The sequence below is a fragment of the Pezoporus occidentalis genome, unplaced genomic scaffold, assembly GCF_034315485.1.
Source record: "Pezoporus occidentalis ecotype Australia unplaced genomic scaffold, CSIRO_AGI_Poc_V1 ctg4, whole genome shotgun sequence".
Taxonomy (NCBI): domain Eukaryota; kingdom Metazoa; phylum Chordata; class Aves; order Psittaciformes; family Psittacidae; genus Pezoporus; species Pezoporus occidentalis.
The window spans coordinates 17,346,507-17,359,267 of record NW_026915724.1 but is presented as its reverse complement, the minus strand read 5'-3'; the positions used below and the strand labels follow the sequence as shown (position 1 = coordinate 17,359,267).

At 41.4% G+C, this 12,761-nt stretch overlaps 1 protein-coding gene across 3 annotated transcripts in view; it reads right to left on the bottom strand.

Annotated features, from left to right (window-relative positions):
• Nucleotides 1-12,761, bottom strand: part of ANKRD29 (ankyrin repeat domain 29) — a 36,603-nt gene that overhangs the window by 19,930 nt on the left and 3,912 nt on the right. Inside the window, exons 1-4 of one of the 3 annotated variants that reach the window (XM_062632844.1) lie at nucleotides 9,984-10,103; nucleotides 4,093-4,203; nucleotides 2,141-2,239; nucleotides 361-459 (exon numbers count right to left, since the gene is read on the bottom strand). In XM_062632844.1, coding sequence (XP_062488828.1) covers nucleotides 361-459; nucleotides 2,141-2,239; nucleotides 4,093-4,203; nucleotides 9,984-10,004 — 330 coding nt within the window. In that variant the 5' untranslated portion in view covers nucleotides 10,005-10,103. Of the gene's footprint in view, nucleotides 1-360; nucleotides 460-2,140; nucleotides 2,240-4,092; nucleotides 4,204-9,983; nucleotides 10,104-12,761 lie in introns of those variants that run through there. The other 2 variants (XM_062632845.1, XM_062632846.1) reach the window with 2 other exon arrangements.

Genomic DNA, 12,761 nt, shown 5'->3' with positions numbered 1-12,761 from the left:
AGATGAAATTCCATTCTGTGCAAATGAAGTACATATACACCTAAAATGGGATCCTACCTAACATGTATAAAAAGACCCTTTCCCCTTGTACTGTAGGATGGCTTGAGAATAAAGACTATCAACTATCACTATCAAGGGACTGACCTTTGATTGACTTAAGCCATTAATTCTAGGTAACAGAAGCTAGTCCCAAGTTAATAGTTTCACAATATGTTGTTTTACACATATTAAGCAGAAAATGTTCAAGTGAGGAAATCCTTTTGTCATCCTCCTGCTGCCATGTCATATTTGATGTGAACAGGAAAAAAAGCTTTGATTGTTGGAATGTATCAGCATGCAAAACCAGACCCATCATCTTACTTTATTCCTAAATTCAGTAGAGGCTCCAAATTCAAAGAGAAACTTCACTACATCGTTGTGGCCTTGCTGTGCAGCAAAGAACAGAGGAGTTGCACCTGACTGTAAGGAATAAAATGGATTAAAAAAAACTCAAACACATAAGACACTTTCAAATCTAAAAGTATTCACAATCTGTTCTATATCAGCTGAAAAGACAGGATGATTTTGAGGACTTCTGAGGACACCAGGTATCTTAGGTCAGTTTTATTCCTATTGCACTGAGAAATCTGTCCAGCATCGTATGTTTGAATAAAATGCAAGTTTCATAAGGGGCTTCTGCACAGTTACTCAAATAGACCTCTTAGAATTTACTAACTTCTACCCAGTCACCAGATAGGGAAAAAAAGCCCAGAGTGAGAAAAGAACAGCTAATTTGAAATCAACACCTATTCCACATGAAATTCACTCCAGTGTCTAATGCCTTTACAATAGGTCTCTTGACACCATTTCAGAGCCTCCTCTTCCAGATACATTTATGGGGCTTTCACTTCCCTAAGCTTCACAACACCTTCAGAGTACAAGAGCACTGGTTAAGCTACTGGTTGAATTTAGTTGCAAAACAGTGCCATTTTTCTTTAGGGCTTAAACTTCATCTGTGTTGCTTCTTCTCTGCAACAGAGTAATTTTGGAGGATTTCAGGGTTTCTTTTTGTTGGCTTGCTGAATCACTGCATCCTGAGCAATACTCAAGAGCAGCCCCATAAAGCTGTTCTCAACTTTTCCTTTTGTCCCTGCTTTTCAAGCAGTGTTTACCCTAAGGGAAGGAACATGTTTAAATACAAGATTTGCTGGAACAGGACCCCCCAGAAAGACACATTCACGGTTAGAGCAAGTTTAGGCCAGTAAGTGCAAAGAAACTTTTATCATTGAACATGGCATTCACTGACTCAGTAACTTGCAGGTGTCAGCATGAGATTAATTCTCTGGTTCCAGGTTTCCAAGGAAAGTGAGAAACATTGGCTTGTATTGTTAAAGCAACAAACATACTGCTGTCCTGCATTGCCAGCCACCTTCCTGTGTTACTGCATGCCCTCCTTAAACTGCTCTGCTCTTAGGACCAGTACAACTGTTGCTGTCTCAGAGCAATTCTGCTCTCTGTAGATACAGCACACAGACCAGAGCAGCTGCAGGTACTCCTTACAAACATCTGTGTGGAGTACGAGGGGAAGGCAGCTTCCTGAAGCCAGCCACAAGCAAGCATGGTGCAAGAGATGCCTTGAAGGCAAAGCAAAGTCGCAAGGAAGGGTACAGGTGATTAAGCTGTGGGATTGTTACAGATGAGTTGGCTCAGACCAAAAGGCAGAAACTCCAAAACGTAGTGAGCCAAAATAATCCTCAGGCTAGCAATGACATCCATTCCATTTGAATGACTGGACTCTGCAAATCGAATGGTAAAGGATGTCTCATCTGGAGAGCTGTAAGTTACTGTGCTGATAAGTAAAACTGCAGATGCATTAATGGTGTAACCCTGGAGTTGCATCTCAGATGTAACTGCCCCTCACCAACCAAATGTGCTGGAAATGTTTGATGAATTATTTATAAATGCTCCTCTGGCATCTCATTTCCTATTATAAAATCCAGACATCTGATTCCTTGATGTCCTCAGAACAGACCCTGTTCATACATGCAAGTAACACAGAAGCAATTAGCAAAAAAAGCAGCAGACAACACTACAACACTCTTACTATTTGTAATAAGCCAATGGTCACTTAATCCCTGTTTGACTGCAGAACTTCTCCTACCTCTCTCTGCAGATTGATATCTGCTCCTTGCAACACCAATTCCCGTACACAGTCTATGTGGCCATAGTAAGATGCTACCATCAGAGCTGTTGTGCCAAGCTGGGAATAAGGAAAAACAAGTCAGTACCTTCTACAGACACCTTCAGCAATGAATCAGGCTGAATGGAAGAGACAGCAGCACCTCTTCTGAAAAGCTGAAAGAAGCTTATGATAATTGAAAAACTTGCTATCATTTAAAGCTTGCTATCACGAATACTTTGAAAATGAGCAATTAGGGGGTGTTAAAGCAAAAACATTACAGACTTGTCTGCAGTGCTAAGGCCTGACCATTCAACAAATATGTATGCAATGACTTTGCCTTATTGTCCCAAAATAAGTGAAACAAGGGTAACAAGAATGTTTTTGGTTTATGCACAGCATTTTTATCAGAGAATCCCAAAGATCTTTGCAACATTTCCAGGAGAATAAACTTAGACACAGGAGCTGAGTGACTTAGCTGAGTCACTTAATTCTGAGTCACAGTCAGGAACAAGGTCTGGGTGATTTGAATACTAATTCCCTATCCAAATTATGAGAGTAATCTTTTCACTTTATATGAGACAACTTTCCATACCAGAACTATGTGTTGAAGTTCCCACAGTACACCATAAGGTCACTACTTCAGTGAACCAGGTAAGATTTAGGTTATGTGTATGTGGTGTGCAGACAACTCACAGAAACCACATGCCTAGGGATGGAACTTATCCTCTAAACCATTCACACATACCAGTTCAATTTAAAGAAGGAATGTATGATGTTTCAAAAAAGAAGCATGCAGCCTTAATCATACCAGAATATTATAGTCTAGAAAACGTGCATACCTGTTAGAATGGATAAGGCAGGATATTTTACAGTGCATTGTAAGAATTCTTTACTAAAGTTAGCCTTCTTTTGAGAAAGATCAAGGAGTAATGGACCTTATTTCTTTACATTGATCTGTCCTGCTTACTTCATTACCCATCTGAACATCCTCCCCTCCCTGTCAGAAAGACAGTTACAGCATCAGCTCCAGAAGTAGTGCAGGACAAATACTTGCCTACAGGGCAAAAGTAAAACTAAAATTAAAAGATAGGTTGAAGTCAATGGGCTTAGAACATCTTTTGCACTTTTAAGCTATTCAAAGTAAGAGAGGTTGTGACAGGTTCATGTTTCAGGCTGGAAACGTGAACAACAATCCTGTGCAACACAGACACAACTCCCAGTAAGCCAGGCCCAGCTCCAAACAACAGAAACCTGGGAATTTCTCAACCTCAGCTTTCCCCTGCTCTTTGCCACAGCTTGGTACAATCAAGTACCTCTCCATATACTGTAGGCAGAATAGCAAGACATGTCTGTGTTTTCACCCCATTTCACCCTAATCTCAAAACTGATTTCAACCCATGCCAATTACAGTAAGGAAATCCCCATGAAATCTATCTCCCAGGTGACTGGGTTACTCTTTGCTTGGCCTTGGTGCCAAGTCCAGGAGATACTGGGGTGGGGGAGGATCAGCAGTTAGGGGGCCAGGAATTCTTCTAATTATGAGGAGCTTTGCAAGCTGACAGAATCATTGCTACCTGGGCTTAGCTGGGTTGACTCTTCACTGTGATCTATGACTATAATGACATTTCCTTGCAAAGAGAAGCCTGAGGTGTTAGGATACGTGCTTTTAATGTCAGCACCACAAATAACTGTGTAAGACACATTTTTGAGTGCTGGCAAATTCCTAACCCCTTGCCATTGATGTAAATCATCATGCTATTTTATCTTCAGCTTCAAACTTGCTTCCTGACAAGATAAGGTTTTAAATCATCCCTAAGTGCCATAAGACTCTTATATGCCTATTGTTAGATCCCTGCCACACACTCTGCACAGCGGGCTATGGAAAGTGATGCAAAATCAGTGCCCAGGGTGTAGGTGCATTATGTGCATACGCTGTCTTTGCAGTCCACATCTACTCGCCCACTGTTCATCAGCAGCTGGAGGAGAGCCAGGTTTCCTTTTCTTGCAGCCCAAAATGCAGCATTGGCGAGTGGTGTTTCTTTCTGATGAAAAAAAGAAAGAAAAGAAAGAAAGGAACCACTTTGGAAGATACATTGGACAAACATACACATGTGAATTCTGCATTCAAGCCAGGCACGTTTCAGCTCAGTGTGCTGCTCTTTCAAAACCAGAGCATGAAAGAGAAACTAATTTAATTTCTTTGTGCAGTTAAAGAGATCAGCCTCTCCATACTACCTCATGTAGTTTCAGGTTTTCCCTGTGTCCATGGCAGCCTATGTCACTTAGCTTGTAATGAGAGTCGATGATGCTAGTCCAGATACACAGGGAAACATCACAGAAAACAATGTGCTAACTAGCACCTGTACTGTCTGCTTCTGTGGTGGGGCTGAGCAGTTAGAAAGGCTGAATCATCCTGCTGACATGTCCTGCTGCAGGACATGCTCCCAGGTTTTAGGCTGGCTCTCTGCTGTCTCCTTCTTTTTTGTCTTTTCAAGTCCCACTAAAGCAAAAAGTATTGCTCATGCATTTCTCATACTGTTTGGTCTGCCTCCTCCCTGGAGTTAACACCCTGTAACTGTGGGCACATGAAATATCTCCTGAGTGATGCCAGGGAAAAAAGGGATAAAATCTTTCTGTCTATACACTTACAGATTCATTTACTAGTTATGCAGGGCAATATGTAAGTTAAAATTAGGAAACTCTAGATAACACAGTCCACTGTTAAACAAATTGGTAATAATATAATCCTCTTTTGAGGCTTTCTTAGTCTTAGAAACAATGCCACAGTGTGACTTCTTCTGGATAGAAGCAAATTATCACTGCCCCAGCATAGGAGGAGGACAGCAGAAAAAGACACAGACTTTGCACCTGGCCTCTTTGTTATATCCAAGCAAGCAGCTGCCAAAATGCTGCCCTGACAGGCAAGCACTGTGACGGGTGAATTATGGAGGCAAAACATCACTGTGATGGCAATAGTATGTATCCTAAAGCAGGCTCATGCTGCTGTTTTTTCATAAGGCCTAAAACCACCAACAGTTCAGTAAAGCACCTTTTCACTGACAGTCATCTTAGACAAAAACAGTGTCAAACATAGCCGGGGGTTTGGTTCTCCAGTGAATCCTACCTTCAGGATAATCCAAACAGAGTGCACAGTGGATAGAAAAGTCAATCATTCAGCTTCAGAAAATGTAATACACGCTTCTCCATGTCTAAATGTCAGTAGACATGTGTAATGAGGTAGAGAATCAGGATTGAATGGTTTTATGCTTGATGCTTAAAATGCACACATAGAGGAGAGTTTGAATTGCTTCCTTCACTGATGCAAGGGTAATAAACCTCACAGAAACCAGCAGACAGAAGACAAATCCTGTATGAATCTATCACAGATCTGTCACACTGATCACTTCCCATGAGTTGCATTTTTAATATTCATAGATTAGAAAACTGGCAGTTGTTTGAGATGAGAGAAGTTTCAACCACTCAATAAATTATATGACACTTCCTATAAATTGATAGCAATATTTCTTGTGCCAGCACACACAGGGTCAGGAGTCTGAAAAATACAGTGAGAACGATATATAGCAAGATCAAATTCTGATCTTCCTTATACAGCTAATACATTTTCCCAGGTGAATCTGTAGATAATGTCAATCAAAGTAAAGCTAGCAGTTTATACCCTTGCTGGCAACGCAGTAGTGTTTTCCTGTCTTCACATTTTTAACCACTAAAATTTTACATAAAAACAAACAGTTGCCCTAAACACACAGTGGCCCATGTTGCCCTTTTTGCTCTGATCTATTAGGCAGCTACTTAATTGTAGAGCTGGTAGTTAGAAATATTGTCTTACTTTATTATGATATTAAGTGGAAAGCTATTGCAAAGAATTCTATATAGACCTTTCTGAATGGGAAACCAAATTTCTTCATATATCTCTATCTCTATTTATATCTATATCTATACATCTATATCTACAAATACATCTATATCTAACTCTATCTATCTATTCTTTTTATACCTCACTCTATCCTTTAAACATTGTGAAAACTTTAGGATATGGCAATATATCCATACAAGGAAAGATTTATTTCATCCAGACAGGTTTTCTAGAAGAGGACACAGTAGCAATGTGACTGCATTTTATTATGCCCACCATACAATATCACCTTTATTTATCAGATAGGCAGGAGCCAGAATCAATATTCAGGAACTCTTCACCTGCTTTCATCAGTTTACATGAGGAGAGAACTAAGTTGCCAGTGCTACCTTAGTCTGGAAGTAGAAGTCCAAAATCATAAATTCCTACTTCATTTTTTTCCCCCTTGTAATTACTAAAGTAGCTCTCCAGCAAAGTTGTCCTCATGCTTTGGATCAGACCCAAGGAATGGAAGAATTCTCCAGCGCATCAAGGATATGAAATCAGGTTTTTCCCAGTGGTGCTTTTGACCCAATTTGGAACAACTGCTATCAGTACTCATATTTCCCCTTGTGCTCCCACTTCCTTGTATAAAAATAGAGTAAACAACATGCTCAGACCATCAACCATACTGTGATTAGATAAAAAAAGCAAACACAAATCTGAGCTATTTTGTCTGCTAAGATGAATGGAATTTGCAAAACCATTCAGGTGATCTGCATACACTACAACGACAGCCTCAGGGAGTACCATGTGGCAATTTCTTTTCTGCTTTCAAACCAAGGATTTATACCTCGGTGCTCTTCATTTTCAGGTGATATCAGCAATGCTGACATCACTGGTAGGCCAAATGTAAGGCCCTACTTCGGGATTACTAATCTGATTAATTGAATAATTTTTGAGCAATAAATGGGTTTTAAATAGCAGTATGTGACATAAATCTTGACTGCTGTTTTTCAGTTATGGACTCGATCCTGTCTCATCAGATACTTAGGCAGAGGTACTGTTGAATTTCAAGATCTTAAATGTATACAATTTCCATGCAATTTCTATTACAAAGCTAGTCTGCTCCTAAAGCCGCCTTAAAGTAAATTATTGATTCTCAGCATTGACAGTCTGGGAACAGAATGTAATAAATGTTTGAAAAAGCGATTAGCTAATGGCTTTGGTGAAAATGACATGTTTCATAATGTCATTTGTTTCAGCATCAGCAACTTTCAGGATACAATTTCCTCTACCTCATCAAGATCTCCAGAGCATTATTTCAGACTCTGGCTGTACTACTCATTTCTATTTTTTATATACTTTCATGAGGGCCCAAAGATGAAAAACTGGCATTATATTCATGCTGTACTTACATCAAGCAAAAATACTTATTCATAGAATCATAGAACCATAAACTCATAGAATCATATTGCCTTGGGTTGGAAGGGACCTTAAAGATCATTTGATTCCAATCACCTGCCACAGTCAGGACACTTTCGACTAGACCAGGTTGCTCAAAGCCCTGTCCAGCCTGGCCTTGAACACTGCCAGGAATGGGGAATCCACAACTTCTCTGGGCAACCTGTGCCAGTGCCTCAGCACCCTCATAGTGAAGAATTTCTTCCTAATACATAATCTCAATCTCCCCTCTTTCAGTTTAAAGCCATTCCCCTTTGTCCTGTTCCTATGTGCCCTGATAAAAAGTCCCTCTCCATCTTTCTTGTATGCCCCCTTTAGTTACTGGAAGACTGCTGTATGGTTTCCCTGAAGCCTTTTCTTCTCCAGGCAGAACAAGGCCAGCTTTCTCAGATTGCCTTCATAGGAGAGCTTCTGGCCCTCCTCAGGACTTGTGGACTCCTCTGGACCATTCAAAAATGGCCTAGAGGAAAATATACATTATAAATCTGACAAGACCATTTCTATGCAGCAATACAGAAAAAATAAAATGCACTAATGTGTCTGCATATGTCATCTTAAGAATATTGAGGGGAAAAGTATCATTTAAGTGCTGTGATCAGCAGCTCCTGCTCCCTGCCCTACCTTTGACTTGCTGTTTGCAGAGAAGAGGCAGGTTATAGTGGGGTAACAACTGGTTAAGAACAGTACCATTTTTAAACAGTGATCTTAAAGATGAAAGAAAAGAGGCATAGGCAAAGAGAAAGGAGATGAGGAGAACACTGGCCTGGTGGCTGTTCCTTGTTCTGTCAAAATACAAGAAAATTCCCTTTTCTTTCTCAGTTTCTAAACAATTCCTAATGGACAGGAGAAACTGAGTAAAAAGTTTGAAGAAGAAGAACTGGAAATCAGGATCAAGCATGATAGAGAGGAAAATGTTAGTGGACCTGAGGAGGAAAGAGAGAGGAATTTATTAGATAACCATATAACTTATATGAAGGATACTGATAAAAAAGAAAAGTAGTTCAAGATATAAACGTAAGTTTAGACAGGCAAAAGCTAGTAGAAGAAGAGGGGATATTCATGTGTGTAGACAGTGAGAAAGCAAGATAAATGATACCTCATGAGTAAGTAGGATAATCAAATGGAAAACATGAATAAACAGTGGCAAACAGAGATGTCAGGAATCCAAGTACAGGGTCTTCTGAGAGAAAGTGAAAATGCCAACAAAAAAAAGAGACATAAAAGAGAGAAAAAGCAGAGGGAGGTGGGGGCTGAAGTTCTCCAGAGGGAGAGAGAGCTGCCAGTGAGTGAGTTGCCTTGAACAGGAGTACTTGAGGGAATAGAAAGTGAGAAATACAGCACACAAAAACAGCTGATGGGAACAGAACAGAAAAGAAAACCTGAAGGACAAAGCTAAAAAAGGAGGCTAGAAAAACAAGGCAAAAAGAAGTGGATAGCACCACCAACAGCATGGGACTAGCATCCTTTAGGGTGGATTCCTGTGGGGAACAAAGGTGGGAAAAAACTCAGACACAGATTGGAGCAACAGAAGAGACTAAGAAAAGCAAGCAGGTGTGAGACCAGTGTGGGACCAAAAAGGGAGTGACCACAGAGATCTCACCATCCAGGGTGAAGCTAAGGCTGAGCTGCTTCCTGCCCCATTAGGGCTTTAAGTGCAGGTGGAAACCACCTGCTGCACTACCATGGAACTGACAGGGTGTCACTGCAGCAGCAGTAATCCCAGCAGGGAGACACCTCGACAGGAGTGAGAGGCAGGCACAGGGAATAATCCAACAAATAAAGCGATGCAACACAGGCAATATGGCAAGGGTCTGGCACACAGCTGGTGATCAATAAGAGAGGGCAAGCACAGCATCCAGAAAGTGCATAACCGAGGAGAAGATGTACATCTCATGTAAGGCCAATTGATTTCACTAATCCTGTCCTCAGATTAAAAAAAAGCCAAATCTATTTCAGGTGATCTTTTAAAATGACTGCTCTTGCATCGTTTTGGATGGAAAAAGTACAAAAAGTGACAGGAGTCACAGACAGAAAAGGGAACAAACCAGCCCAGCTTCAGTGGCCACTGTAACTCAAAACAAATAGAACGAATAAAGGCTGCCTCCTAACTCTTACGCAACCAGCACTAGCAAAGATGACCAGAAAAGTGCAGAGGAGGCTCCCGACTGCACCAAACCCCGCCGCGCTGAGCCTGGCCGCCCTAAAGCCGGCGTGAAGCTCCATGGAGGCTCGCAGTTTATGTAACGCTAACCAGGCATTCTCCTGAGGGGATGTCTGCGGTGGAAAGCACCGCTCCCTCAGCTGCCACCGCAGCACCCCACAGCCCGGGAAGGACGCTGCTGGTTTCTTTCCTTGCGCGCCAAACAACCTCCTTACTTCCTAAAGAAAAACATGATAAATCAATCCCCACATCCAAGAACATGACGGAGCATCTCACGGGCTGCCGGCACAAAGCGGGAAGGCAAACACGCATCCCCCCGCCCCTCTCCCCGGCTCCCGGCTCACCTTGAACGACATCCTGCGCATCGCATCTCAGCGCTCCGCCTCCGCGCCCATCCGCGCCTCTCCGCGGCCCGGGGCTGCGCGGGGCCGGGGCGGGGCGCGGGGCCAGCGCCTCCCTCCCGCATCACTTTATGCCTATGGGTTTCTGGTTGGGTTTCTTCTTTAAAGGTTTTCTTCGGGAGTGTGGGATTATATAATTATTATTTGTATTGCTATTATTATTATTGTGCTGTTATTGTATTATTAGTCTATGATTGTTGATGTTATTATTATTGTTATTGTTATTCTTATTGTTGTTATTATTATTGTCATCACCACTCTCCTGTATCCCTGCTGCAGCAGCAGCATCCCACAGCAAGCAGTAGGGCCCCCAGTGGGAGCACACACTGCTCAGCCGCTTCTGGTTCAGACCTATAGGTCAGGCACCCATCACCCAGAAATAGCACTGGGTCCAAACCCAGGCACCCCCAGCCTGAGTCTCATCACTGACCTAATGTCACCTCCATGGCACCTCTTTTGTTATTTCACAGCCTTTTCCCTTCATATCTAGGAAAAACCTGTTAAAAGGGATCACTGTGAGTATACCCAACTGCACAAGCATGTAGGGAGGAGAGTTCTTTCACCTTGCATGTATGTTTGTGACACTACCTCCCATGGGCCATGTGCTCTCATGAGGAAGACAGTAAGTTCTTAAGAGCTTAATTTTAAGGCTTCAGAAATGAACAGCCATAAAGCCAATGCATGTCCTGTTCTGCCTGACTGCTGCAGTTTTCATTCAAAGTCTGCGTGATATAAAGTAGGCAAAGCGGGGCATGCTCTGGTGGGAGATTCCTGAATTTCTTTGCTATGGTTGGTTTTAACTGAGCCCTTAGGGATTTTCTTCTTTTGATGTGCACACACAAATGCCACTGATGAGAAAATTATGTATGTGCATTGAGAGAATATATTTGCACTGAGATCCAATTAGTTTATTTCACTAATCTGCAAGTGGAGGATTTTCTTCTTTTTCCTGAGGCAATATTCATCTGTGCATACAGTAACGCAAACTGCAGGCAAGCAGATGAGAGCTGCTAATAGCATAAGCTTATCTCAGAATGTATGGCCTGGTGTGAACCTCACCTTAATTGCTAAGATCATACAAACATGAGTGATCATTCTGATTTTTTCTTAAACTTAAAAATACAGAATAAACTCAGCAGATATTGCATTGTTTAGAGTCATCTTTGCTCCTAGTCACACAGTGGTGCTTGCCTGCTGATAGAGGAAAGTATTGCTAATCTGTACACACTCCCTGCCTCACCCCTGGAAAATCCCTGTATTTATTCAATCTATTGTGAACAGCATGCCAAGCTTTTCACATTCATCACTCAGAATGTTCAATTTTCTGACAAAGAAAAGTAATGAATCCTCTGGATGAACAACAAAAATCAGACTAGTGCAGTACAGGGGGGGGTGGGGTTGGTCTGTATTTATTTTAAATATCAAGAAATAAATTTTGAAATGCCTTTCTTAATTTCCCACAAACTCCGAAACTGCACCTATTTTCAATTGTACATGGTCTGTTGTGATTTTGCTGCTTTCATATCCACCTACAATAATTTGACAGAAAGGCCAGGTTGGATAGAGCCTTGAGCAGCATGGTCTAGTGTGAGGCGTCCCTGCCCATGGGAGGGGTTGCAATGAAATGATCTTAAGGTTCTTTCCAACCTTAACTATTCTATGATTCTATGAATAAAAAGCCACATATGTAAGGTATGTTCCTTTTTGGTGACCCTTTGAAGAGTTACCCCAGAAAGCATTTAGAAACTACCTTTTATGGTGTATATCTCTGTCTATTGTTACCCTCAAAATCTTGATATGGGCAAAGGGGAAACACATCTCATATATATAAAAATCCAAGAATTTATAATTAGTATAACTGAATCTTAGCAGTAATCCAAGAATCACTACTAAAGCACATATAATTATTGCAGAAAAAGAAAAAGATAAGGCTATGCAGAAAACCAATCGACATTAAAATAGTACAGCTAAAATTGCACCATCATGTTAGTGGCATAAAGCCATGGTGATACTGCACAAAGGAAGACGAGCAAAACCAGTTACTTGTAGACACTCGGTCACTTAGTAAAACTGGTGTTACAGCTAAACCATGTAAAACAAAGTTGAGGGGAGATCAAGAAAGGTTTAAAGAGGGCAAGCTTGCCAAGCCTCAGTTCTGACAAGCCTTGCAAACTCAGCACAGTAGCAGTACTGCTTTTTAGGGCTATGTGGTCACACTACCCACATCTCCCCTATTCTTGATTCTTGGCAGGATATTTAAGATTGCAAGATACTTGAACTGGTTGGGATTTGTTACCTCTTTGGCAGAATTCATCTGCAGGGCAGCAGGCTGCATTCCTATCGCCTAATATTTCATCACAGTGATTATTTCGAATGTCCTGAGTCACATTGTTTTGCACAAATCTGAAGGTTACCTAAAATGAATCACTAGAACAAAGGAAACCACTGCCTTTAAAAGCCACAGACAAAAGCCTTTAAGTTACAGACAAAGCTCCCCTAAGCCAGAACAGTTCAGGCACAGCTATACATGGAGAATTAAAAGAAGTGGCACAAATTTTGAGTTATCCAGAACATTCATTTGGAGATGCCTCATCCCTGGCAGTGTTCAAGGCTTTGAGCAACCTGCTATAGTGAAAAGTGTCCCTGCCTATGGCAGGGGGCTGGAAATAGATGATCTTTCAGGTCTCTTCCAACCAAAACCATTCTGTGATTCTATGATCT